This window comes from Bubalus kerabau, chromosome 18, assembly GCF_029407905.1.
Source record: "Bubalus kerabau isolate K-KA32 ecotype Philippines breed swamp buffalo chromosome 18, PCC_UOA_SB_1v2, whole genome shotgun sequence".
NCBI lineage: Eukaryota > Metazoa > Chordata > Mammalia > Artiodactyla > Bovidae > Bubalus > Bubalus kerabau.
The window spans coordinates 674,103-701,622 of NC_073641.1; the positions used below are offsets into that span (position 1 = coordinate 674,103).

General features: G+C 52.3%; 1 protein-coding gene and 3 pseudogenes across 1 annotated transcript; 3 read left to right on the top strand and 1 right to left on the bottom strand.

Annotated features, from left to right (window-relative positions):
- The first annotated feature begins 3,245 nt into the window (after positions 1-3,245).
- LOC129633446 (uncharacterized) lies at positions 3,246-3,366 on the top strand (annotated as a pseudogene).
- A 3,245-nt stretch (positions 3,367-6,611) lies between these two features.
- Positions 6,612-6,732, top strand: LOC129633447 (uncharacterized; annotated as a pseudogene).
- Positions 6,733-9,977: 3,245 nt separating this feature from the next.
- On the top strand, positions 9,978-10,098 carry LOC129633450 (uncharacterized; annotated as a pseudogene).
- A 2,361-nt stretch (positions 10,099-12,459) lies between these two features.
- LOC129633348 (liprin-alpha-1-like) lies at positions 12,460-25,831 on the bottom strand. The gene is made up of 7 exons (XM_055555280.1): positions 25,814-25,831; positions 25,266-25,382; positions 22,473-22,696; positions 20,476-20,698; positions 15,509-15,589; positions 14,723-14,874; positions 12,460-13,880 (listed from the first exon to the last, which is right to left on the bottom strand). The coding sequence occupies exons 1-7, from the start codon at positions 25,829-25,831 to the stop codon at positions 13,550-13,552; spliced, it is 1,146 nt and encodes a 381-aa protein (XP_055411255.1). The 3' UTR covers positions 12,460-13,549.
- Positions 25,832-27,520: the final 1,689 nt, after the last annotated feature.

The following is a 27,520-nucleotide window of genomic DNA, read 5'->3' on the forward strand; positions in this document are numbered from 1 at the left end:
TTTTTGCCTACCAGAAGAGGTCCTTTAGCCCCCGCCCCGCGTCCCAATTCTTGGACCCACACCCCCCTCGCCCCCCCGCCACCCCCGCAGCCCCAGCCCCTCCCGGGGCGGGGGGAGTGAGTGGGTGGCCGGGGCCCCGACTCCCGCTGCAGACCTGGGTTGCCTCCCCGCGGCCCGCGAGCCCCTCCGCATTCGCATTAGGCTTTCAGGAAACCAGACGACCGGCCGTCCCGTCTCCCTCTGGGGCTCCTTTGGCTTGCCTCAGGCAATCCCGGGGCTTGCACCGACTCCAGCCAGAGCCCCAGCCCCCGCCCCACCCCCAGCCTCGCAGGCGATCGCGCATGCGCATGCGAGCGCGCGCACAGATCGATGTGCCCAAACGGGGCATCTAGCTTGTTGGCTTGTACTGGGGGTGGATCTATGCCTGGGAGTGGGACTGCTGAACCATAGGCTACTTCTACTTTTAGTTCCTTCGCGAACCTCCATACTCTTTTCCATCCCGGCTGTACCAACTCCCATTCCTACTCAGCGTGGAGGAGAGTTCCCTTTGCTCCACAGCTTCTCCAGCATCTGCTATGGACAGACATTGCAATGAGGCCCAATCGGACTCGGGCGAAGTGGTCCCTCCTTGGCGTTTGGAGTTGAGTCTCTCCAATCATTAGTGACGTGGAGCAAGATGACCGTTTGGAAATGCAGATGCAATTCTGTCACCATCCTGCTCCAACGGCTCTTGTATTTTCCCATCATATTGAAGATACGACCAATTCCCTTCATGCCTGCTCCTCACGTTCTTCTCGGATGTCTTTTCCCTGGAATGCCCTCTGCACTCTTTGGCTTCCATCCCATAGGGCATTTTCATTTCTTGAACGTCCTAAGTTTCCCTGGTCACCTAGACTTCCAGGATGCTGTTTTCCCTGCCTGAAATTCTTCCTGCATCTCAACCCTGGTTTACGTAGGTTCCACCTATGGACCTCAACGCAATGGTTACTCTGAAAAGCCTTCCCTGACACCCAGGTTTTGGTGAGGGTAGAGGCCCCTCGACAAGTTCTCAAAGGATCTGCCTGTGATGTATCATTAGATTCGTCTCAGTGAAAGCAGGAACTCTGTGTCTGCTTCTCTCCGCCTTCTAGTTCCAGAAACTTATTACATGCCTCCCAGCTCATCGTAGGTGCTCAGGATTTACTTAGTGTGTGAAAGACAGAAAAGTTCTTGGAAGCCTCAAGGTGTCACTTGGCTCGGCACTTTTGATCTCTTTGTGTATTTGGCGATTCCATTCTTTCCTTTCCTGGGTTCATGTGTACGCTATATTCAAGGCACAATCTAAGGCATTAAGACATATCCATCAGTATGGGTTCTTGCTTTCAAGGAACTCGTACAGCAGATTTCTACAGTTTAGGGCTTTTCAAATGCTCTAGAAGAATGTGAACGTTCAGTGTGATCCATTTTCATTTCCAAGAAAGATCGTTTGACTTCCATAGCAAAGGTGGAGACCTTCCGACGTGTAGTCCAATACTTAGACCTTGACCATGTCAGGCAAGTCTTGCGGTTCCTTCTGGAGGTGTGTGGCTCTTGCAGAAACGTGAAGATCTTCCATCGTCCTCGGACTTTGGTGTCATTTGCAATCATCAAGAAAGCTTCCAGGTATAGGTTCCAGACCACCACCGCACACACTCAGTAGCCAACGGAGTGGATTCCAGGAATATGCGTTGTTAACCAGCATCACCGTTGATATTGTTGCTGCACGCTCTATGCAGTGGCCAGGGCCTGGATTGTCCACTGGGTCTCATGTGGAATGGAAAGAAGGGCTTCCCCCACCCCCCACCCCACCCCCCACTCTTGACAGCCTTGTGACTAGAAACGGGCCCCGAAACAAGAATCAGACAAACCAGATAAGCCCAGATGGTAGTCCATGAGATGAAGGAACTAAGCAGCTGGTTGGGATGGCGCCAAGGGGAAAGGTTGCTCTTTTTGTCTCCCGCTCTACTCCTTTCTTCCTGGACGCCTTAGGGGTTCATCATGGAGATTTGAAATAAGGTTCACCAAAGTCATATGTGTTGAATCAAGATTTTGCATTTCACCATCTCTCAAAAACGAAGAGTGCTTAACCTGCACAGGTTTCTTTCAAAAAAGTCAATTGCTTTTCAGTTCTGGGGTTTCTCTCTTGCCTTGTTCAAGTAGCCTTAAGAGTAAAAATCAACGAAAACTAAAGAAAGATTCCAAGATACCAACAAAGGACACCTTCTGTTTCTTCAATCATCTTTCCACTTAGTAGCACACGAGCTCTTTTCTTTGTATTTTGCCTAGGGAATTCGCAATGTGCTGGTTCAGATGGCAAGGCATCCGCCCGCAGGAGACTCGGGTTTGATCCCTGGGTCGGGAAGATCCCCTGGAGAAGGTAATGGCAACCCACTCCAGTATTCTCGCCTGGGAAATGCCACGGACAGAGGAGCCTGATGGGCCGCACTCCATGGGTCCTATAAGAGTTGGGCTCAACCCAGCAACTACGAACAGAAGTATTTCCAAAGACCACACTCCTGTGTGTGTGTGTGTGTGTGTGTGTGTCTGTCTGTCTGTGTGCCTGCCTGTGGTTCGTCTGCTCTCTCAGGAAGGTCGGGTGCTTGGCGGGCGGCGTGGGGACAAGGGGGGCGCCTCGGTAGGGCAAAGGGGCGGGGCTGAGGCGCTCCGGTCGACCGCGCCTCCGTGGCTCCCGGTGGGTTTGGGCAGCGGGCAGGTGCCGGGCAAGTTGGGCGCTCAAGATTCGCTGAGCCTAGGCCCGCAGGAGGTTCAGAGGCCCCCGGGCCGCGGGGATCGGGAGGCGGCGGGCCCCGAAGACCGACAGCTCCGGCGTCGCGCGGCCCTGAGCAGCGAAGGGGATGGGGGGGGGAGGCCCCGCTCAGCCAGCGCGGCCGGGTCTGGAGTGGCCGGGGGTGGGAGGGCGCCGAGACCTCCGCACCCCTCAGCCCACCCCCCAGGCCCCGCGCGCACGCACGCACGCCCTCCCGGTCACTGGGGGGTCCTGGAAGCCCATCGGGCCCCCGGGCCCGGCCAGGCGGTTGCTGGTCTGGTGTTGGCGGTGTTCGGGGGCCGGGCCGGCGTCAGCAGGCTGGAGTGCGGTCGCGGGTCGTGCGGCTCAAGTACAGCACGGCCCCCCGAGGAGAGGGGCGGCCCGTTGGCCCGACCTGCAGGTCAGAGCGAAAGGGAGGCGAAGCGCAAGGCTCTTAGGGCGCCCCGCGGCTACCGCGCCCGTCTCCGGCCCTACCGGCCTGAAGGCGCCCGATCTCGTCTGATCTCGGAAGCTAAGCAGGGTCGGGCCTGTTCAGTTATCTTGGATGGGAGACCACCTGGGAATTCCGGGTGCTGGAGGCTTTTTTGCCTACCAGAAGAGGTCCTTTAGCCCCCGCCCCGCGTCCCAATTCTTGGACCCACACCCCCCTCGCCCCCCCGCCACCCCCGCAGCCCCAGCCCCTCCCGGGGCGGGGGGAGTGAGTGGGTGGCCGGGGCCCCGACTCCCGCTGCAGACCTGGGTTGCCTCCCCGCGGCCCGCGAGCCCCTCCGCATTCGCATTCGGCTTTCAGGAAACCAGACGACCGGCCGTCCCGTCTCCCTCTGGGGCTCCTTTGGCTTGCCTCAGGCAATCCCGGGGCTTGCACCGACTCCAGCCAGAGCCCCAGCCCCCGCCCCACCCCCAGCCTCGCAGGCGATCGCGCATGCGCATGCGAGCGCGCGCACAGATCGATGTGCCCAAACGGGGCATCTAGCTTGTTGGCTTGTACTGGGGGTGGATCTATGCCTGGGAGTGGGACTGCTGAACCATAGGCTACTTCTACTTTTAGTTCCTTCGCGAACCTCCATACTCTTTTCCATCCCGGCTGTACCAACTCCCATTCCTACTCAGCGTGGAGGAGAGTTCCCTTTGCTCCACAGCTTCTCCAGCATCTGCTATGGACAGACATTGCAATGAGGCCCAATCGGACTCGGGCGAAGTGGTCCCTCCTTGGCGTTTGGAGTTGAGTCTCTCCAATCATTAGTGACGTGGAGCAAGATGACCGTTTGGAAATGCAGATGCAATTCTGTCACCATCCTGCTCCAACGGCTCTTGTATTTTCCCATCATATTGAAGATACGACCAATTCCCTTCATGCCTGCTCCTCACGTTCTTCTCGGATGTCTTTTCCCTGGAATGCCCTCTGCACTCTTTGGCTTCCATCCCATAGGGCATTTTCATTTCTTGAACGTCCTAAGTTTCCCTGGTCACCTAGACTTCCAGGATGCTGTTTTCCCTGCCTGAAATTCTTCCTGCATCTCAACCCTGGTTTACGTAGGTTCCACCTATGGACCTCAACGCAATGGTTACTCTGAAAAGCCTTCCCTGACACCCAGGTTTTGGTGAGGGTAGAGGCCCCTCGACAAGTTCTCCAAGGATCTGCCTGTGATGTATCATTAGATTCGTCTCAGTGAAAGCAGGAACTCTGTGTCTGCTTCTCTCCGCCTTCTAGTTCCAGAAACTTATTACATGCCTCCCAGCTCATCGTAGGTGCTCAGGATTTACTTAGTGTGTGAAAGACAGAAAAGTTCTTGGAAGCCTCAAGGTGTCACTTGGCTCGGCACTTTTGATCTCTTTGTGTATTTGGCGATTCCATTCTTTCCTTTCCTGGGTTCATGTGTACGCTATATTCAAGGCACAATCTAAGGCATTAAGACATATCCATCAGTATGGGTTCTTGCTTTCAAGGAACTCGTACAGCAGATTTCTACAGTTTAGGGCTTTTCAAATGCTCTAGAAGAATGTGAACGTTCAGTGTGATCCATTTTCATTTCCAAGAAAGATCGTTTGACTTCCATAGCAAAGGTGGAGACCTTCCGACGTGTAGTCCAATACTTAGACCTTGACCATGTCAGGCAAGTCTTGCGGTTCCTTCTGGAGGTGTGTGGCTCTTGCAGAAACGTGAAGATCTTCCATCGTCCTCGGACTTTGGTGTCATTTGCAATCATCAAGAAAGCTTCCAGGTATAGGTTCCAGACCACCACCGCACACACTCAGTAGCCAACGGAGTGGATTCCAGGAATATGCGTTGTTAACCAGCATCACCGTTGATATTGTTGCTGCACGCTCTATGCAGTGGCCAGGGCCTGGATTGTCCACTGGGTCTCATGTGGAATGGAAAGAAGGGCTTCCCCCACCCCCCACCCCACCCCCCACTCTTGACAGCCTTGTGACTAGAAACGGGCCCCGAAACAAGAATCAGACAAACCAGATAAGCCCAGATGGTAGTCCATGAGATGAAGGAACTAAGCAGCTGGTTGGGATGGCGCCAAGGGGAAAGGTTGCTCTTTTTGTCTCCCGCTCTACTCCTTTCTTCCTGGACGCCTTAGGGGTTCATCATGGAGATTTGAAATAAGGTTCACCAAAGTCATATGTGTTGAATCAAGATTTTGCATTTCACCATCTCTCAAAAACGAAGAGTGCTTAACCTGCACAGGTTTCTTTCAAAAAAGTCAATTGCTTTTCAGTTCTGGGGTTTCTCTCTTGCCTTGTTCAAGTAGCCTTAAGAGTAAAAATCAACGAAAACTAAAGAAAGATTCCAAGATACCAACAAAGGACACCTTCTGTTTCTTCAATCATCTTTCCACTTAGTAGCACACGAGCTCTTTTCTTTGTATTTTGCCTAGGGAATTCGCAATGTGCTGGTTCAGATGGCAAGGCATCCGCCCGCAGGAGACTCGGGTTTGATCCCTGGGTCGGGAAGATCCCCTGGAGAAGGTAATGGCAACCCACTCCAGTATTCTCGCCTGGGAAATGCCACGGACAGAGGAGCCTGATGGGCCGCACTCCATGGGTCCTATAAGAGTTGGGCTCAACCCAGCAACTACGAACAGAAGTATTTCCAAAGACCACACTCCTGTGTGTGTGTGTGTGTGTGTGTGTGTCTGTCTGTCTGTGTGCCTGCCTGTGGTTCGTCTGCTCTCTCAGGAAGGTCGGGTGCTTGGCGGGCGGCGTGGGGACAAGGGGGGCGCCTCGGTAGGGCAAAGGGGCGGGGCTGAGGCGCTCCGGTCGACCGCGCCTCCGTGGCTCCCGGTGGGTTTGGGCAGCGGGCAGGTGCCGGGCAAGTTGGGCGCTCAAGATTCGCTGAGCCTAGGCCCGCAGGAGGTTCAGAGGCCCCCGGGCCGCGGGGATCGGGAGGCGGCGGGCCCCGAAGACCGACAGCTCCGGCGTCGCGCGGCCCTGAGCAGCGAAGGGGATGGGGGGGGGAGGCCCCGCTCAGCCAGCGCGGCCGGGTCTGGAGTGGCCGGGGGTGGGAGGGCGCCGAGACCTCCGCACCCCTCAGCCCACCCCCCAGGCCCCGCGCGCACGCACGCACGCCCTCCCGGTCACTGGGGGGTCCTGGAAGCCCATCGGGCCCCCGGGCCCGGCCAGGCGGTTGCTGGTCTGGTGTTGGCGGTGTTCGGGGGCCGGGCCGGCGTCAGCAGGCTGGAGTGCGGTCGCGGGTCGTGCGGCTCAAGTACAGCACGGCCCCCCGAGGAGAGGGGCGGCCCGTTGGCCCGACCTGCAGGTCAGAGCGAAAGGGAGGCGAAGCGCAAGGCTCTTAGGGCGCCCCGCGGCTACCGCGCCCGTCTCCGGCCCTACCGGCCTGAAGGCGCCCGATCTCGTCTGATCTCGGAAGCTAAGCAGGGTCGGGCCTGTTCAGTTATCTTGGATGGGAGACCACCTGGGAATTCCGGGTGCTGGAGGCTTTTTTGCCTACCAGAAGAGGTCCTTTAGCCCCCGCCCCGCGTCCCAATTCTTGGACCCACACCCCCCTCGCCCCCCCGCCACCCCCGCAGCCCCAGCCCCTCCCGGGGCGGGGGGAGTGAGTGGGTGGCCGGGGCCCCGACTCCCGCTGCAGACCTGGGTTGCCTCCCCGCGGCCCGCGAGCCCCTCCGCATTCGCATTCGGCTTTCAGGAAACCAGACGACCGGCCGTCCCGTCTCCCTCTGGGGCTCCTTTGGCTTGCCTCAGGCAATCCCGGGGCTTGCACCGACTCCAGCCAGAGCCCCAGCCCCCGCCCCACCCCCAGCCTCGCAGGCGATCGCGCATGCGCATGCGAGCGCGCGCACAGATCGATGTGCCCAAACGGGGCATCTAGCTTGTTGGCTTGTACTGGGGGTGGATCTATGCCTGGGAGTGGGACTGCTGAACCATAGGCTACTTCTACTTTTAGTTCCTTCGCGAACCTCCATACTCTTTTCCATCCCGGCTGTACCAACTCCCATTCCTACTCAGCGTGGAGGAGAGTTCCCTTTGCTCCACAGCTTCTCCAGCATCTGCTATGGACAGACATTGCAATGAGGCCCAATCGGACTCGGGCGAAGTGGTCCCTCCTTGGCGTTTGGAGTTGAGTCTCTCCAATCATTAGTGACGTGGAGCAAGATGACCGTTTGGAAATGCAGATGCAATTCTGTCACCATCCTGCTCCAACGGCTCTTGTATTTTCCCATCATATTGAAGATACGACCAATTCCCTTCATGCCTGCTCCTCACGTTCTTCTCGGATGTCTTTTCCCTGGAATGCCCTCTGCACTCTTTGGCTTCCATCCCATAGGGCATTTTCATTTCTTGAACGTCCTAAGTTTCCCTGGTCACCTAGACTTCCAGGATGCTGTTTTCCCTGCCTGAAATTCTTCCTGCATCTCAACCCTGGTTTACGTAGGTTCCACCTATGGACCTCAACGCAATGGTTACTCTGAAAAGCCTTCCCTGACACCCAGGTTTTGGTGAGGGTAGAGGCCCCTCGACAAGTTCTCCAAGGATCTGCCTGTGATGTATCATTAGATTCGTCTCAGTGAAAGCAGGAACTCTGTGTCTGCTTCTCTCCGCCTTCTAGTTCCAGAAACTTATTACATGCCTCCCAGCTCATCGTAGGTGCTCAGGATTTACTTAGTGTGTGAAAGACAGAAAAGTTCTTGGAAGCCTCAAGGTGTCACTTGGCTCGGCACTTTTGATCTCTTTGTGTATTTGGCGATTCCATTCTTTCCTTTCCTGGGTTCATGTGTACGCTATATTCAAGGCACAATCTAAGGCATTAAGACATATCCATCAGTATGGGTTCTTGCTTTCAAGGAACTCGTACAGCAGATTTCTACAGTTTAGGGCTTTTCAAATGCTCTAGAAGAATGTGAACGTTCAGTGTGATCCATTTTCATTTCCAAGAAAGATCGTTTGACTTCCATAGCAAAGGTGGAGACCTTCCGACGTGTAGTCCAATACTTAGACCTTGACCATGTCAGGCAAGTCTTGCGGTTCCTTCTGGAGGTGTGTGGCTCTTGCAGAAACGTGAAGATCTTCCATCGTCCTCGGACTTTGGTGTCATTTGCAATCATCAAGAAAGCTTCCAGGTATAGGTTCCAGACCACCACCGCACACACTCAGTAGCCAACGGAGTGGATTCCAGGAATATGCGTTGTTAACCAGCATCACCGTTGATATTGTTGCTGCACGCTCTATGCAGTGGCCAGGGCCTGGATTGTCCACTGGGTCTCATGTGGAATGGAAAGAAGGGCTTCCCCCACCCCCCACCCCACCCCCCACTCTTGACAGCCTTGTGACTAGAAATGGGCCCCGAAACAAGAATCAGACAAACCAGATAAGCCCAGATGGTAGTCCATGAGATGAAGGAACTAAGCAGCTGGTTGGGATGGCGCCAAGGGGAAAGGTTGCTCTTTTTGTCTCCCGCTCTACTCCTTTCTTCCTGGACGCCTTAGGGGTTCATCATGGAGATTTGAAATAAGGTTCACCAAAGTCATATGTGTTGAATCAAGATTTTGCATTTCACCATCTCTCAAAAACGAAGAGTGCTTAACCTGCACAGGTTTCTTTCAAAAAAGTCAATTGCTTTTCAGTTCTGGGGTTTCTCTCTTGCCTTGTTCAAGTAGCCTTAAGAGTAAAAATCAACGAAAACTAAAGAAAGATTCCAAGATACCAACAAAGGACACCTTCTGTTTCTTCAATCATCTTTCCACTTAGTAGCACACGAGCTCTTTTCTTTGTATTTTGCCTAGGGAATTCGCAATGTGCTGGTTCAGATGGCAAGGCATCCGCCCGCAGGAGACTCGGGTTTGATCCCTGGGTCGGGAAGATCCCCTGGAGAAGGTAATGGCAACCCACTCCAGTATTCTCGCCTGGGAAATGCCACGGACAGAGGAGCCTGATGGGCCGCACTCCATGGGTCCTATAAGAGTTGGGCTCAACCCAGCAACTACGAACAGAAGTATTTCCAAAGACCACACTCCTGTGTGTGTGTGTGTGTGTGTGTGTGTCTGTCTGTCTGTGTGCCTGCCTGTGGTTCGTCTGCTCTCTCAGGAAGGTCGGGTGCTTGGCGGGCGGCGTGGGGACAAGGGGGGCGCCTCGGTAGGGCAAAGGGGCGGGGCTGAGGCGCTCCGGTCGACCGCGCCTCCGTGGCTCCCGGTGGGTTTGGGCAGCGGGCAGGTGCCGGGCAAGTTGGGCGCTCAAGATTCGCTGAGCCTAGGCCCGCAGGAGGTTCAGAGGCCCCCGGGCCGCGGGGATCGGGAGGCGGCGGGCCCCGAAGACCGACAGCTCCGGCGTCGCGCGGCCCTGAGCAGCGAAGGGGATGGGGGGGGGAGGCCCCGCTCAGCCAGCGCGGCCGGGTCTGGAGTGGCCGGGGGTGGGAGGGCGCCGAGACCTCCGCACCCCTCAGCCCACCCCCCAGGCCCCGCGCGCACGCACGCACGCCCTCCCGGTCACTGGGGGGTCCTGGAAGCCCATCGGGCCCCCGGGCCCGGCCAGGCGGTTGCTGGTCTGGTGTTGGCGGTGTTCGGGGGCCGGGCCGGCGTCAGCAGGCTGGAGTGCGGTCGCGGGTCGTGCGGCTCAAGTACAGCACGGCCCCCCGAGGAGAGGGGCGGCCCGTTGGCCCGACCTGCAGGTCAGAGCGAAAGGGAGGCGAAGCGCAAGGCTCTTAGGGCGCCCCGCGGCTACCGCGCCCGTCTCCGGCCCTACCGGCCTGAAGGCGCCCGATCTCGTCTGATCTCGGAAGCTAAGCAGGGTCGGGCCTGTTCAGTTATCTTGGATGGGAGACCACCTGGGAATTCCGGGTGCTGGAGGCTTTTTTGCCTACCAGAAGAGGTCCTTTAGCCCCCGCCCCGCGTCCCAATTCTTGGACCCACACCCCCCTCGCCCCCCCGCCACCCCCGCAGCCCCAGCCCCTCCCGGGGCGGGGGGAGTGAGTGGGTGGCCGGGGCCCCGACTCCCGCTGCAGACCTGGGTTGCCTCCCCGCGGCCCGCGAGCCCCTCCGCATTCGCATTCGGCTTTCAGGAAACCAGACGACCGGCCGTCCCGTCTCCCTCTGGGGCTCCTTTGGCTTGCCTCAGGCAATCCCGGGGCTTGCACCGACTCCAGCCAGAGCCCCAGCCCCCGCCCCACCCCCAGCCTCGCAGGCGATCGCGCATGCGCATGCGAGCGCGCGCACAGATCGATGTGCCCAAACGGGGCATCTGGCTTGTTGGCTTGTACTGGGGGTGGATCTATGCCTGGGAGTGGGACTGCTGAACCATAGGCTACTTCTACTTTTAGTTCCTTCGCGAACCTCCATACTCTTTTCCATCCCGGCTGTACCAACTCCCATTCCTACTCAGCGTGGAGGAGAGTTCCCTTTGCTCCACAGCTTCTCCAGCATCTGCTATGGACAGACATTGCAATGAGGCCCAATCGGACTCGGGCGAAGTGGTCCCTCCTTGGCGTTTGGAGTTGAGTCTCTCCAATCATTAGTGACGTGGAGCAAGATGACCGTTTGGAAATGCAGATGCAATTCTGTCACCATCCTGCTCCAACGGCTCTTGTATTTTCCCATCATATTGAAGATACGACCAATTCCCTTCATGCCTGCTCCTCACGTTCTTCTCGGATGTCTTTTCCCTGGAATGCCCTCTGCACTCTTTGGCTTCCATCCCATAGGGCATTTTCATTTCTTGAACGTCCTAAGTTTCCCTGGTCACCTAGACTTCCAGGATGCTGTTTTCCCTGCCTGAAATTCTTCCTGCATCTCAACCCTGGTTTACGTAGGTTCCACCTATGGACCTCAACGCAATGGTTACTCTGAAAAGCCTTCCCTGACACCCAGGTTTTGGTGAGGGTAGAGGCCCCTCGACAAGTTCTCCAAGGATCTGCCTCTGATGTATCATTAGATTCGTCTCAGTGAAAGCAGGAACTCTGTGTCTGCTTCTCTCCGCCTTCTAGTTCCAGAAACTTATTACATGCCTCCCAGCTCATCGTAGGTGCTCAGGATTTACTTAGTGTGTGAAAGACAGAAAAGTTCTTGGAAGCCTCAAGGTGTCACTTGGCTCGGCACTTTTGATCTCTTTGTGTATTTGGCGATTCCATTCTTTCCTTTCCTGGGTTCATGTGTACGCTATATTCAAGGCACAATCTAAGGCATTAAGACATATCCATCAGTATGGGTTCTTGCTTTCAAGGAACTCGTACAGCAGATTTCTACAGTTTAGGGCTTTTCAAATGCTCTAGAAGAATGTGAACGTTCAGTGTGATCCATTTTCATTTCCAAGAAAGATCGTTTGACTTCCATAGCAAAGGTGGAGACCTTCCGACATGTAGTCCAATACTTAGACCTTGACCATGTCAGGCAAGTCTTGCGGTTCCTTCTGGAGGTGTGTGGCTCTTGCAGAAACGTGAAGATCTTCCATCGTCCTCGGACTTTGGTGTCATTTGCAATCATCAAGAAAGCTTCCAGGTATAGGTTCCAGACCACCACCGCACACACTCAGTAGCCAACGGACTGGATTCCAGGAATATGCGTTGTTAACCAGCATCACCGTTGATATTGTTGCTGCACGCTCTATGCAGTGGCCAGGGCCTGGATTGTCCACTGGGTCTCATGTGGAATGGAAAGAAGGGCTTCCCCCACCCCCCACCCTCCCCCACTGTTGACAGCCTTGTGACTAGAAACGGGCCCCGAAACAAGAATCAGACAAACCAGATAAGCCCAGATGGTAGTCCATGAGATGAAGGAACTAAGCAGCTGGTTGGGATGGCGCCAAGGGGAAAGGTTGCTCTTTTTGTCTCCCGCTCTACTCCTTTCTTCCTGGACGCCTTAGGGGTTCATCATGGAGATTTGAAATAAAGTTCACCAAAGTCATATGTGTTGAATCAAGATTTTGCATTTCACCATCTCTCAAAAACGAAGAGTGCTTAACCTGCACAGGTTTCTTTCAAAAAAGTCAATTGCTTTTCAGTTCTGGGGTTTCTCTCTTGCCTTGTTCAAGTACGCTTAATAGTAAAAATCAACGAAATCTAAAGAAAGATTCAAAGATACCAACAAAGGACACCTTCTGTTTCTTAAATCATCTTTCCACTTGGTAGAACATGAGCTCTTTTCTTTGTATTTTGCCTAGGGAATTAGCAGTGTCCTGGTTTCGATGGCAAGGCATCCGCCCGCAGGAGACTGGGGTTTGATCCCTGGGTCGGGAAGATCCCCTGGAGAAGGAAATGGCAACCCACTCCAGTATTCTCGCCTGGAGAATCCCATGGACAGAGGAGCTACTGGTCTACAGTCCCTGGGGTCTCAGAGTCAGTCACGACTGAAGCAAGTTAGCACACACTCAGGTTTTAGTTCAGCTACTCAGGTGTGTCCCCCTCTTTGCCACTCTGTGGACTGCAGCACTCCAGGCTTTCCTGTCCTTCACTATCTCCTGGAATTTGCTCCAACTTACGTCCATTGAATCATCATGCCATAGAACCATCTCATTCCGGTGGCATCCACCAGAGAGGTGGCTGTGGTTTGGCAAAATGCCTGGTCCCGCTGCGTGGGTGTGAACCTGCCCTCACCACTCCCTGACCGTGTGACCGTTCACCATGTCCTCCTCTGTAAATTGTGAGGGGGCAACACCTGCTTGGGAAGGGGCACACACAGCATCTGGTATATAATCAATGCACCATCCATCGCAGCGTTGTATATATTAATAATAGGGATCGCATTTAATAACCTGCTCCTTTTTCTCTCTTGTCACTTAACTGTGCTCCAGATCACATCTGCTTTACTTACCCCTGTAAATCCCACACCCAGCACAAATAAGACTCAACAAATTTGTGGCTGAAGAGGCAGGAACATATCCTGTCTTCAAGAAGATGAAGCCAAGTGAGATGAGGGCCTAGTGATAACCCTGTGTGATGAGGGGACCCCAGGAGGACCTGTATGGCTGTGGGGTGGGGTGGGGGCATGGGCAGAACCCCTGATGAGCTCCTGGGATGGGGAAGGTGGCAGGAAGGAGGGCGGGCTATTCCTTTTGGGGTGTCCACAGATTGTACTTCACCCCTCACTGATGAGCACTTAGGCAGTTTCCAAACACGTGTCACTGTTAGGAGGAAACAATCATTGCCCAGCTCCTATTCAATCAATTTCGTACAATATGTTTCTAGCATTGGAGTACAATCATCTGCTTTATTCATTCCATGCTCCGTCCATCCACCCAGCCAGCCAGCCATCTGTTCATTCATCCACCACTCACTAATCAATCCATCCATCCACTTGTTAACTCATCTGATCATCTCAGACTCATTGAGAAGACAGACCCCTCTTCCGCTCCTGCTCCCAGGAGGACTCCCAGCGTGAGTGACTGGAGCCTCGTGGGGACAACAGGGGAGACACAGAAGGGAGATGCCTGCAGGCCCTCCTCCCTCTGAACGGTGAAGCACCCACCTGGTCCTAATGCCTCCTTGTTGGGGTGTTCAGCTGGCCCTTTTCCTTCTTGCGAAACAAGCAGCTGATGGAGGACTTGATTGATGCCCTTTTTCTTTGGGGCTTTGTGCAGCGAGTCCTGCCTGCTGGTACTGCTGCTGGGGTTGTTCCCGGGGTTGTCCTGAGAGCCTGTCGAGCTTTAGGGAGAGAAAAGGACCTTTAACTGGCACCCTCGTGCAAACACACAGCCCTCCACAAGAGCTACTGATAGAAACAGGCACCCAGCAACACCCGCGCCTCAACCTCGCAGCAGGCAGTGGAGTCTCCTTCACCAAACACACTCCACACGAGCAATGCAGGCTCCGAGACACAGAGAACCACCCCAGGAAGTTGAGATTCTCTGCCTTGAGCTCTCCCCTGAGGAGGGCTTGACTCCAGGCCAGCTGGTGCAGAGGGCACTCCGACCCTCCATCAGGGTCGCTGCTCAGCAGGTGAAAACGCTCCAGCAGAAGGCAACCTCCCCTGCTCTGGGCAGTTCCCCCCACCTCCTGCAGGGTGACTGTCCCCGGCCATGGCAGGAGAGCAACGGTCACCATGCAGGTCAGCTGGCCAAGTGACCACATGTGTCGTCCATCGAGTGCTGCCTGGCTCAGGACGGGAGCTTAGGTGGTGGTCTCAATGAGGACAGTGTCAGTCACAGGAGGGGACGGAGTCTCCTGAGAGGAGACCCCTGAGGAAACAGGAGGGACACTCAAGAGCGAACCTGAGAGGCACAGGGCCGTCACTGTCAGGAACGTGCCCCGGGCCGGGCAGACCTCTACCAAGATCAGGAAGAAAGCTCCCACAGGAGTCAATCTGTAGAGAAGGACGTTTTCTAAAATCACTGAGGTCACTGAGCTCTTCTTCCCCAGCACCTGAAGTTCACCACTAAATACAGGCACTGAACCCAATGGTATTCCTTTAAAATCATCCTTGCAACTCCTTCAAGACAAGAGGCGCAGGGCTCCTGAAACTGACGACGCGCACACAGGCCGCTTACTTGTGGGCGTCCCTGAGGTCCTCGTGGGTGGCTGTGTGCAGCGCCCCCGTATGCAGGCGGCTCAGCCGAAGGGACTGCGGCGAGGCGGGGGTCGAGGTTTCACATTTGATGGCGGTCTTGTCATCTCCTACCTCTTCCCGTAAAGCTGGCAGCTGAGGGAGTGAGGTAAGTGTCAAATTGGCTAACAATAGACTGTTTTGAAAATGGCAATCACACAGGCGTTACATTATAACCAGAAACTTATTTGAAAATCTATTAGCTATGCTTTCCCCCAAGTACAAAAAACCCCCTTGTTCTAGCTTAATGCCATCTTAAAGGACTGTCTTGTTCAAGAGAAGCAGGGCTATGGGGCAGCGAGAGCATCTGACTGAGTGCAGAGACCCTGGTTGGGAGCCTCCCTGCAGCCGGGCTCGGCCCTCTCTGGAATCCAGCGACCAGATGGCCCTGCCGGGCAGGACAGCAGAGTGACCCTGGCACCGTGGACCCTGCATGGCATGAACTGCCCTGATGACAGGACTGTGCTCATCGCCAGACGCTGCTCAGAAGCACCACAGCTAGAGTACGAAACCTCTCAGCAAAGCCGTCCAGACCTTTCTGTTTGAAGGAGAAAAAGACACAGTTTGTGCCACCACCCAAGATCATTTGTAGTGATGATGCAGGTTACTGGAACCCATGACAACAAGAGAAACACAGAAAAGGTACCTAACCCCTCCACGCCAACACCATGTGCCTGGATCATATTTCTCGGTAACATACAGACTCGGGGCTCCCCACTGAAGTACTTACAGGCAGTTCGAGTGTCATTCGCTCACAGTGGTTTCCATAAAGCACCCCCTGGTCTTCACTAAGAGATGATCTTGTATCACCCTAGAGGGGTGGGAGGTTCAAAAGGGAGGAGATATATGGGTACCTATGGCTGATTCATGTTGAGGTTTGACAGAAAAGAAAATTCTGTAAAGCAATTATCTTTTAGCTAAAAAACAAACGAATTAAAAAAAAAACAAAAAGAGAGATGATCTCTCCTGGACTCCCAGCTTTTCTGCTGGTCCTGGGTGTGAGGACAGGAAAGACAGTGGTGGCAACAGTGTGGGGACAGATTAACCCATCAGGGTCCAGACAGGTCTCACTCATACATCTGGGTGTGTGGTTAAGCCAGGGGAGGTTTTAGGAGACATGCATGGCATGTATTTTTATAAACAATGAGTGTGCTGTTTTAACCAACTAACCTGTGCCTTTTTCGTGGGATTCTGTAAAGAATACGGACCCTGTGCAGTCCCACGGGAGCTTGGTGACAACAAAGTGACAGTGCAAAATGCAGCTGAACTCGTTTAACAGCAGCTGGATAAACTGGGCTCCCTCCCCTGAGCTCTAACAAGAACCCTCAGACAACAGAAGGCTACAAAGGCTAGAAATTTTCCACATGGAACTGAACAGGGATCAATCTCAAATTCAAGTTAAAATAAGCATTTATAAAAATCAGAAAACAGCAACGAACAGAGCAGGGAAGTGACACACCTGGGTTGACTATGGACTCAGTGGAGACAAACACCTGCCTCAAAGTCAGGGACTTTGGCCAGCCCCTTCCCCCGGGCCTCCTCCTGAGGAAGGCCTCTGGGTCCACAGCCTGGCTGCCCTCCCCCAGGATGGGAGCCACACCACTGGTGCCCACGTGGCCAGGATGGGCAGCACCGTGTCCACTTAACAGGAGGGCAAAGCAGGCCACAGAGCAGGCGAGCGGCACACCCAGGTCACCAACCCCAGGGGGACGGCGCTGGTCTGATGTGCCCAGCAGAAGGGCTCCCGGGCACTGAGCCGCCTGAACTGGAGCACAGCCACCCCAGTCCTGCGGGAAGGCCCAGGAGTGCTCGGCCAGCGGGCTGGGAGCAGGAGAGGGACAAGGAAGGCCAGCCCTTGGGGCACTGGACTCCAACAACAGGGGCTCATCCAAGTGACCCGAGGGGAGAGGCAGCGAGCTCCCTCCTGATGCTCCCTCCATCAGGGATGCCGTGATGGACACGAGAGCCTCTGGAGGAAAGGTGGCTGGATGGCACCATGTTTAAGTGTCCAGGCTCTGATCAGACCAGTCTGCACCATGCTGCTGGGTGTGAGAGCCTGGGCAGGGTGCCCGGCCTCCCTAAGCCTCAGTGTCTATGTCTGCTGAATGGGGATAGCAGTAGACTGGACCTCACCTGGGGATGAGATGACAGACTCGGAAAGCACGTGCCCGGCACACAGAGTCTCCTGCACACTGCTACCCACCATCATTAAATTGGCTTCCCACAAATCTAACATCTATGGCTCTGATTCAGTCATTTCTTATAAGAAAACACTAAGTGGAAATTCCATGGTGGTCCAGAGGTTAAGACTTGGCACTTTCACTGCCGGGACACTGGTCTGATCCCTGGTTGGGGAACTAAGATCCCATAAGCTGTGCAGCATGGCCAAAAACATAAGTAAAGAACATTTTAAAAATAATAAATAATACTATGTCTATTATAAACAAGCATGAGATGATCAGAAGGCCAACAAGTGGGAGAAAGGCACACTGTTACAATTGTCCCAACGAATGACCAATTTCCAACAGAACCATCAGCACATTTTAAGTGGTGGGTGAGTTTCATCACTTCCATTAAACCGTCAATTATTCACCAGGACATAACCACACAGTGTTCATTCACGTTAAACGATAAGGACTCTTCAATACTTCACAGAGAAACAAAGGCCTGCTAAATTACTAAATAGTTTACCTTTTGACGCTGCTTCCTTAAATCACTAGGCTGACAGATGCATGCAAAGAAATGAAGAGAAACCAGATTCATTGCGACTTTGAAGCTAAAATTTCAAGAATCCATAGAGGCAAATACAGTAAAGCAAAAATGATGGCAAACATGTAAGTGACATGAAGATTTAGAGAAATGTGACTGGAAGCAGAACATTTTTTTTTGACCACAGAAGTTAAATAAGCTATTCAAGATTTACTAGAGGAACACTATAAATTATTACTCAGGAAGATACCATTCTATTACAACATCATGATTTATTAAAGCACAGCATTCTGTACAACAAAGGGCCTTAACAGGTGTCTATTCTCAGCCAAATCTCTCTATAAGTTAGTTTCTCTTAATCAAAAACATGTTATACTTTAAATTAGTAATTTAACTGATGAGGAAGTTACCATAATACCTAGTTTAACGTTGAACAAATCTAACCACCTCTTGGACATTAATGTAAAATCCTGACATAGAATTTGATTTAAAACTTCTCACAATAAATTCATTAAAGCAAGTTCCCTGTGAAAATACGTAAGAATGAAAGCTAGCATAATAGCAGGTGCAGTCTTTACATTTTATTAACCATAGAAGATACTTTTTTAACGAGTCTAATAGAGACATTAACTGTGCAAAAGCTGATGAGATTTACAGTCTTAAATACAAGCACCAACACAGAAAGGATATTGTGTCAGTTCAGTTCAGTTCAGTCGCTCTGTCGTGTCCGACTCTTTGTGACCCCATGAATCGCAGCACACCAGGCCCCCCTGTCCATCACCAACTCTCGGAGTTCAACCAAACTCATGTCCATCGAGTCGGTGATGCCATCCAGCCATCTCATCCTCTGTCATCCCCTTCTCCTCCTTCCCCCAATCCCTCCCAGCATCAGAGTCTTTTCCAATGAGTCAACTCTTCACTTGAGGTGGCCAAAGTACTGGAGTTTCAGCTTTAGCATCGGTCCTTCCAATCAACACCCAGGACTGATCTCCTTTAGAATGGACTGGTTGCATCTCCCTGCAGTCCAAGGGACTCACTCTCAAGAGTCTTCTGCAACACCACAGCTCAAAAGCATCAATTCTTCGGCACTCGGCTTTCTTCACATCCCAACTTTCATATCCATACATGACCACTGGAAAAACCATAGCCTTGACTAGATGGACCTTTGTTGGCAAAGTAATGTCTCTGCTTTTTAATACCCTATCTTGATTGGTCATTAACTTTCCTTCCAAGGAGTAAGCGTCTTTTTAATTTCATGGCTGCAATCACCATCTGCCGTGATTTTGGAGCCCGCAAAAATGAAGTCTGACACTGTTTCCCCATCTATTTCCCATGAAGTGATGGAACCAGATGCCATGATCTTAGTTTTCTGAATGGTGAGCTTTAAGCCAACTGTTTCACTCTCCTTTTTCACTTTCATCAAGAGGCTTTCTAGTTCCTCTTCACTTTCTGCCATAAGGGTGGTGTCATTTGCATAGCTAAAAGTCCATTAATTCTACACTTAAGAGGATCATTTCTTTATGTAAGCACAATCTCATTTATGAATTACACATAATATGTAGTTTAGGATCCATCTACATTATGCTTATAACTGCATGCTGCTGCTGCTAAGTCCCTTCAGTCCTGTCCGACTCTGTGTGACCCCATGGACTGCAGCCTACCAGGTTCCTCCGTCCATGGGATTTTCCAGGCAAGAGTACTGGAGTGGGTTGCCATTGCCTTCTCCTGTAACTGCATAGTGATACACCAATTCAAATTACTGCTATGGGGGAAAAACACCATTTAATGAGACATGAGGACAAAGCACAAACCCGACTAAGGGGACTCACGCTGTGGACCACAGCATGGCTATGACCACAGGCAGTGGGGGGACGGGGGAGGGGAGATGGATGGGTAAACAACAGCCTCCGGGGCTGGGGGGAGGGGTCTGGATTGACGACGACTAAGCAGACAACAGGATGAGACAGGAAATCAAAACCAATGATGAAAGCAGACACACTGTCAGAGAACTCCAACAGCAAGGAAAACATACAGAACTGTTCTTTTCATAAATATTCGGAAAGAAATCAAGCATGAAACCACAGAGAAATCGTCAAAGAATTTTAAATATCAACTAATTAGCCAATGATGCAAATTATAAAAACAGTGTCAAAAGACCACAAAATGGACTAGTTACCACTTCACAGGCCTCTAAAATGATTCACGGTTAATTTAATTATAAGCTGACTAACAATGCAGCTAACATGAAATGGGTGGTAACAGAAAACAGAGACAATACAAGTCCAGTTACAAAGCAGAGTGTTGTACACGTGATTTCATGGGGTAAACAGCAATGCACTCACAACACCTAAGCTAAACACGCAAGAAAGCTGGAACATGTGCTTTAGGGCTGCACACTTTGTCACCAAAAGCCCTAGGTCGTCATCCCAGTTTTAGACTCGGAAAAATGAGGCAGCCCGATGTCTTCCCTGGGGCCCTGGGGCCCTGGGCTTTTAACCTGGTTTCACATGCAGAGCTGGCCGGAGTGCATGGCCAGGTTCATCAGCAAGCAGACCAGTGTAGATTCTTGGTTTTGTTCCCACCGCATGCCCTGCACCCTGTAGCCAGGCATCCCCAGTGGAAAATCTGCTGCACGGCTTTCCCATGCCATGAGAGCTGCCTATGGTTACTTTCACGAAGCTGTCTGCTCCCTGAGAACAGAAACTTCCCTGCAGCTGCTGTGCCCTGCACAAGGCCAGGCCCAACGTTACAGAGGCAGGCTCTGGCTGAGTTCATGATGACGTGCTAAGTGGTGGTCCAAATATCAAGACTAATTTGTCGCTGTGCCATTGTGGAATGATTAAAGACGAGGCAGTTTAAAAACTTTTAGACCTCTGAGCGTAGCAAATGTACCTGATTTTCTTCTGGGTATAAAGAGAAAAAACAAAAAACAAACAAAAAAACAGCATGCTGGGGGAGGGATGCGGCAGGGAGGAGGCAGTCACATACCAGAGTCATGATGCCCAGCTGGTCTCCCTCCTGCGCCAGGCTCTGCTGCCTCCTTCTGGGCTTGGGCAGGGGCGGGCAGGAGCCAGCATGCGAGGAGGTGGGAAGCAGGTTGAGGGAGCTCACTGATTTAAAACGACGGAGGCTGCCTAAGCTCCCCCTGCCCTCCCTGCTCTCAGTCTCCTCGGCCCGCTGCTCCGTGTTCTCCTTCTCTTCTTCGATCAACCTAAAATAGAATAAAAGGCGTCACCTGCCTCTGTCAGCAGAGGAACCTGTCTGGACAATAAATTTGGGCTGGCATTCTGTGTCATGATTAGCAAATTCCAGAAACAGTTGCTCAATTAACATCTCAGCCAAAAGGTTCTACCTTTCCTCTTTTGAATATTCTCAAACTTAGAATAACTTAGCCTTGAGTCTTACAAACTGGCCCTGATCATTCACGCTTGATTTCACTTATTTACTCTAACATTCTGAAGGGGCCCCGGTGGCAACTCTCTTTCCTGTGAAGAGAAACCTCAAGTTGACAACCCTTGCCTCCGCTGCTCTCAGGGCAGAGATGCACGTCAGTGCCTCAAGTCTTTTCCACTGGGAATCAGGAACTCTGTATAATCAAAACAGCAATTCACAAACAAGCTGCAGTTTCTAAACACAAGTCTCCAGACCAGATGAAGTGCTGAGTTGATCATTTTTTTTTTTAAGGTTGTATATATACAAATGCATCACTCGATGAAGTTCTCCACCAGCTTTGTGTGAGTTTCTGGATTCATGTCAATGTGCTGCATTAACCTAGAATTCACAGTTTCTGCTCTTCTCCCCTAATGTGTGGTGGATGTTTTTATATAGCAGTTTAAATATACGATTATGCGAATAAAATGATTTTCAAATTAAAATACAAGATTCTTACAGGAAGTAAACTCTCCAGCTTCACTTCTACTCATACATCTGGAAAGTTTTTCACTGTTGATAACAATTTGAAGGACAGAATTGACCATTTACATCAAGTCAACTTGTCGCATAAGGAAAAATCACTTTTACCCGACAACTTGCTGTAAAATAAAAATAATATATAACCGTTCCATATTTCCTGCGGGAACGTGGAAAGACCATCTTTCTGAGCTCATCTGTGCTCAAACACGGCCCACAAAGCTGTGTGTCTCGGCGTCAAACGGGCAGGGGCACCACCTGCGTTTGCTGGCTGTCCCATTCACCCCCTGCCTTTCCCCCAGCCCCCACGCTCGGCCGACAGAAACGGGAACCTTGGCCTGGGCTGACGTGACGAGAACAGTCTGAGCAGCCGCTCTGTCTGGTCCTGTGCAGGGTCACCGGCCTGCGGCCACTCTGAACATGGACTCGGGACACGGGCATAGCTGTGCGGGTGTGGCATCAGGCGGTCTCGGGGCCCCCAGCCACCCAGCTGCACCCAGACCCAAGGCCCCCTGCTTACCACCAGGCGGGCCTTTGGATTCTATCCCATTTTGAAAATTGTTATAACTGCCAAGACGGTGTCTAAAGAAAACATCTTAAATATACTGATGAGATGAGAAAAACTCAAACACATGTCCTTGGACCACTGTCTTACAACAAGCCAATCTTCATACTACATTAAGTTAAAAAGGAAAAGGCAGATCTGAGTGGGAATTTGCCAACCCCAAAACCTCAGCTTTCACCAGGTGGCTTTTCAGCAGAACGTGGGGGGCTCTGAGGGACACAGGAAGGTGCATGGGCCGCAGGGGACACCGCCTCGGCACCTCACCTACCTTGGGGCTCAGAGCTGAGGGGGGACACCCCACAATGCCCCCCCCCACAGAGTTCTGACACCACACCGTGGACAGAACGCCCCGGCTGACCGAGCTCTGTAATCAAGGGCCATCTCAAAACTGAAAATTCTTGAAGCAGACCTGAGGTCAGGTTTCTTACTATGGAACACTCAGGTGTCCCTAGGAGAAGACAGCTCCTCAGAGAAACCGAGTTTCTGGGGACCTGAGTTCGCGATCACCCACCAGATCTCTTCGTTGATGGCGTCCAGCTGCTCCTGAAGCAACACAGTCAGAGTCTTGGCATCGGCCTGCCCGCTGGGTGACAGTTGAGTGGCCAAGCTGAAGAGGGTGACCCTGTCGCCCTCACCGTCAGACATGCCCACGTCACTCTTGAACGCCTGGGCCACGTCGGCCAGCACGCTGGCTTGCTGCGTGTGCTCCCAGTCCTGCTCCTTTGGGGTCTGCACCTGGGCACGAGAGGACCAGGTCTCGTCAGCGACATTCAGGGCAGCTCAAGTCTATCAGGAACTGAACCCAATTTTACATGGAAGCCCTGACTGTGGATAAATGTGCCATGCTCATGAGATACTGCCATCTCTTAAGCGAGCAGGACTGAAGAAACGGGCAGGGCAAGAATCCAGTTCCTATATGGCCTGGTGACACTCAGGTCTCATCGTGGACGGCAGGCAATCCTATGAGGTTTTTCACACGGGTGTGCTGATGGAGTCAGAGACAGAAACCATAAATTACAAAAATACATCCATGCCTCCATCAGCCAGGCTGGAGGAAAATAGGAAAAAAGAACCCTTCAGCTCGGTAGCCGCTGGGTCCCCTTCAGTGGTCATCACTGGTCCTTGTTCACTGGAGAGTGCCATCCTCCGTTTCCCAGGCTGGTCTGAACACCCACAGACAGGATCGAGCAGGGGCAGCCAGGGGATGGGAGGGCCAGCCCCACTGTGGCTCTCCTCTCAGGGCACAGGCCCTCGGGCTGTTCTGGGGGACGGCCCCTCGAACCACAAGGGCGGCTCTGTCATCAGAGGCACACAGGGCAGTGCCCACAGTGCCCCGTGCTGGCCTCCTATTCTCACACCTCACACCCTTCTCTCTGCAAATCTCCCCCCTGCCACAATCTCAACCCAGGTCCTGTCTTCTTTTCCCAGACATGACCTCAAAGCAACCGAAGGGCAGCCTTGAGGTGCTGGCTTGTTGGCTCCCTGTCCCCTATGGCCAGTACCCTCGCCTCCTGTCTTCATCACGACCCCGCCCCAGGGCGGGGCCACCCCATCACTGGCTCCAGGACCACCTGCCATCATTCCTGCTCCACTCCAGAGAACCAGCTGCCTATGAGTTCACCCCCATCAGCCCAGTCAGCACGTCCTCTCCCTTCTCTTGCCTTCTGATCAACCAAGGGGAACCAGCAGATTCCTCGTCCAGGGCTCCCTGCAGCGCCCACTGCGGGTCTCTGAAAGCTCCCTGGGAGCAGCCTCTACGGTCCCCCTCCCCACCCAGTCTCCAAGTCTCTGCCAGCAGGCAGTGTGCCCCGCCCTGCAGGGCAGCTCCCTGGGGGCTCTAGGAACCCACGTTACCAAACCCCCCTCCCCTGTTGCCCTCCCCCACGCCTGCCCCAGCATGTCTCTCCCTGGGCTCCAGGCCCCACCCTCCCTGGGGTTATTCCTCAGTCCCTTGCACCCCTTCTCAACCTTGGAATGTGGGGCACCCCACGGCTCTACCCTTGCACCCCATCTCTCTCCACCAGCACCCGCCTGGTGACTTTACCGTGCTCGTACCTTTAAATGCCATCTGTATGCCCATGACCTCAGTCCACCCTGAGCTGAGTGAGTCCTCTCCCGGATGCAGGCCGGAACACTCAGCTGCTCTCCTGACACGTCCCCTGGACATCCCATGGGCTCGTCCACCTCAACAGGGCTGAGGCCCGGCTCTTAGCTCCCCGCCCCGGCAGCCCTCCTCACCTCAGGAAACAGGCTCTGGCCTCGAGCTGCTCAGGCCTGAGCCCAGGCTCCTCCCTGATGCGGCCCGCTCTCTCCCTTGTCCCCGCTGGTTGACATGACCCTTTTTCTATCTCCGAGTGGCTACTTCTCTTCCTGCCTCCGGGTCTCTGGTTCAAGGTCACCCTCCTGGTGTCACCTCACTGGCCACCCTGTTTACACACGATCGTCCCCTCCTCCTTGGACAACTCAGGCACTCTGGTCTCCTTTCCCTGCTCATTACTGTTCAACAGGCTGCGCGGGTTTAAAAAGGGGTCCACAAATTCTTCCATCCTCCTCCTTTCAAGAGGCAGAAGGGGCGACTCCTGCTCAGGCCCTGAGCGAGGCAGGACTTTGCAGCTCACTCTCGCAAACAGAAGTGAAGGTGTGTGGCTTCGAGACTGGGGAGCGAAAGGCCCCGGGCTACACCCCACAATCTTGCTCTCAGAGGGTGTTCCAAGGAAAGCCAGGCCATGAAGAGGTCCACCCAGCAGGGACCTGGGCCTGTCCCCAGCAGCCAGGTGAGTCTGAAAGCCTGCCATCCAGGCTGTCTGTGCCCTCAGGAGGCCCTGAACCAGGCCCGCCTGCTACAATGCACAGGCACTGTGGACTGTGAGCTGCTCCCTGGGAAGTCACTAAGTTTGCCGTGATCCATTACATAGCAGTGGATAAAGAACACACACAGTTTTTAATTCACTGTTGGAGTCCTACTTCTGACCATGTCTGGCCCAAACTAACTGTTCAACAATATAGAAGCTCAAAACACAGACATGTATGAACAAATACATGCCATGAATGAGGTGAAAAGATAAAGGCACTTAAACTTCCAATGAGAATTCTTCTCACTATAAGCTGATGGATATGTGTATCCATTTACTCGTAGGACGATTTCAAAACTGTGCTAATTAGTACCATGCTGAGCCTCACAGTAGGCCACAAATTATCAAAATTGGTTAAGAAAAAAAAGCATGCCTTAAAAGCAAACTCTTAGCCAGAAAAAGGAAAATGGGGAAATGTAAAGCGATCTATCAGTGCTTTGTTCCAAACCCACCTCAGGACCACAGTGTGAGGGGGCAGGTGCCTCACAAGGTGCCCACCAGGGATGGGAAGGGGGCGGCGGGGTCCTTGCCTTGGATGGCTCGTTCTGCAGCGCTGCCAGCTGGCCTTTCTGGGGGGCACCGCAGCAGCGCCCTGTTGCCCGAGGAGTCTGCCGGCCTGTCCGCCACAGGGAATCTGAGGTTTGGGGCACTGCCCAAGTAGGGTCGGCTGCCGGGAGCCGGCATATTGCATATTGAGTGCATATTGCATATTGAGTGCAGCACTTTCCACAGCATCATCTTTCAGGATCTGGAATAGCTCAACTGGAATTCTATCACTGCCGGGAGCCAGCGTGAGGAGCTCCACCCATGACAAAGGTCATGAGGAAGGAGGCTCGGCATACGCAAAGGCGGGATCGAGCCTCAGGAGTCCCCCTGGAAATTCTCGAGCATCTACCCCCCAAAACCAGAGTCTGCCTACTTTCTGCTTTGTGCCCTGGCGAGCTCCCTCCCGCTCTGCGCAAACCTTTAAAAAAAAAAAACACAAAAACTTATCCACCACTTTCTGATTTAAGGCCATCGCCGCCACCTCCGTTTGCGCCTTTCAGGGCTCAAGAGTTCCCCACTTTGCCCCCAAAGCCTCTCAAAGTGTTGCCTAAGCCTGAGGAAGATAAAAAGTTTTTGAACAGTGGAGCTTTTAAAATAGATTGCGTGCACAATATGCAGAGCGTGCTCCTTGGAGAAAACCCCCTCAGGGGGGTCTCACCCAGGCTAAGGGGATTTAGCAACAATATTAACCCCTCACATGCCCCGATTCCAATGGGAGTGGCTGGGCCCCTGCCTGAGGGCATTGTAGGACTTGTGCTAGGGCGTAGCTGGCTTTCTTTTCAAGAAATTTTGGTGGTGTATGGTGTGGTAGATTCTGATTATATTGGAGAAATTAAAGTTTTGATCTCGCCGCCTACCAAAACTGTGCAAATTAATAAAGGTCAAAGAATAACACAGTTTTTGCTTTTACCTTATCAGACAGGAAAAAATTTGACTTCTCAAGCTAAGAGCCACAGAGCGTTTAGATCTAGTGATCTAGCCTTTTGGGTGCAGGAAATTACAGCTCCAAGGCCTTTAAAAGATCTTTTAATTCAAGAAAATAAAATGTCAGGGCTATTAGACACAGGAACAGACGTCTCTTAACATTTCTGGGAAAGACTGACCCAGCTCCTGGCCAACACATACTACTGAAAATGAGTTGGTAGGATTAGAGAAAGTGGTATGCAGGGTGGGAATGCTGTAGAGAAAAAGGTGAGGGAGAGTTTAAAACCTTGAAGAGTAGTGAGTTCCCCGTTGCTGGAAGTATTCAAGCAAAGATTAAATGGTTGCTTGTTATCTAAAAAGCTATAGACCAGATTTAGGTTACAAAACGATAACTGGAGAAACTTATAAAGATGTTGTGCAACACCTCTTTACTTGCTTCTCATATTTAGGTCTGCCAAAAGTTTTAAAAACTGATAATGCCCCTTTGAAGCTGCGGAGAGATTGTTTACTAACTTTAAATGATTTCCAAAAATTATTAGGGGACATTAATTGGATACGCCTACATTTAAAACTGACTACTGCAGATTTAAAGCCTTTGTTTGATTGCTTAAAAAGCGATCCTAATTCCAGTTCTAAGAGAAAGTTGACTAATGAGACAGAATCGGCTCTTGTTAAAGTAGATGAGACTTTAAATGATCAGTTAATTAGGATTAATATTACCAAAAGATGAGATTAAATTATTCTTGCCACAAAACATACACCTACAAGGTGCTTGTGACAAAAAGGCCCATTGGTTCCATCTACCAGTGACTCCAAGAAAAATAGTTTTATCTTATCCCAGCTCGGTGGCACAATTAATTATAAAAAGAGGAAAAAAGTGTGGAACTTTTTAGAAAAGAAGTAGCAAATATAATCATTTCACTCAATAAGGATCAACTGCAAGTCTTTTACAAAATAGTGATAATTGGCAAGTTGCCCTGATAGATTTCAGGGGTCAAATTTTGTTTCATTTGCCCTCAAGCCCCCACAGTAGTTAAAAGTTCAAAAATGTTAGATTGGCAGTTTGAGGATACCTGTGGAGCTTTCCAACCCTATGTAGTTCCTACGCTCCCCTTTACCCTATGGGGGAGGGACATGCTATCTCAAATAAGAGATATTCAGAGAAGGAGTTTTCTCAGTTTCTTAGTTATCAACAGGAGGTACAATTAACAAGACTTTATATGTTGTTATAAATACA

Excerpts from the sequence above, each read along its gene's own strand:
- LOC129633348 (XM_055555280.1), bottom strand. Across the intron at positions 15,590-20,475 it reads AGCTGGGCATCATGACTCTG|GGTGATACAAGATCATCTCT; the intron begins GTATGTGACTGC and ends CCACCCCTCTAG. Across the intron at positions 14,875-15,508 it reads GAATGACACTCGAACTGCCT|CTGCCAGCTTTACGGGAAGA; the intron begins GTAAGTACTTCA and ends TCACTCCCTCAG.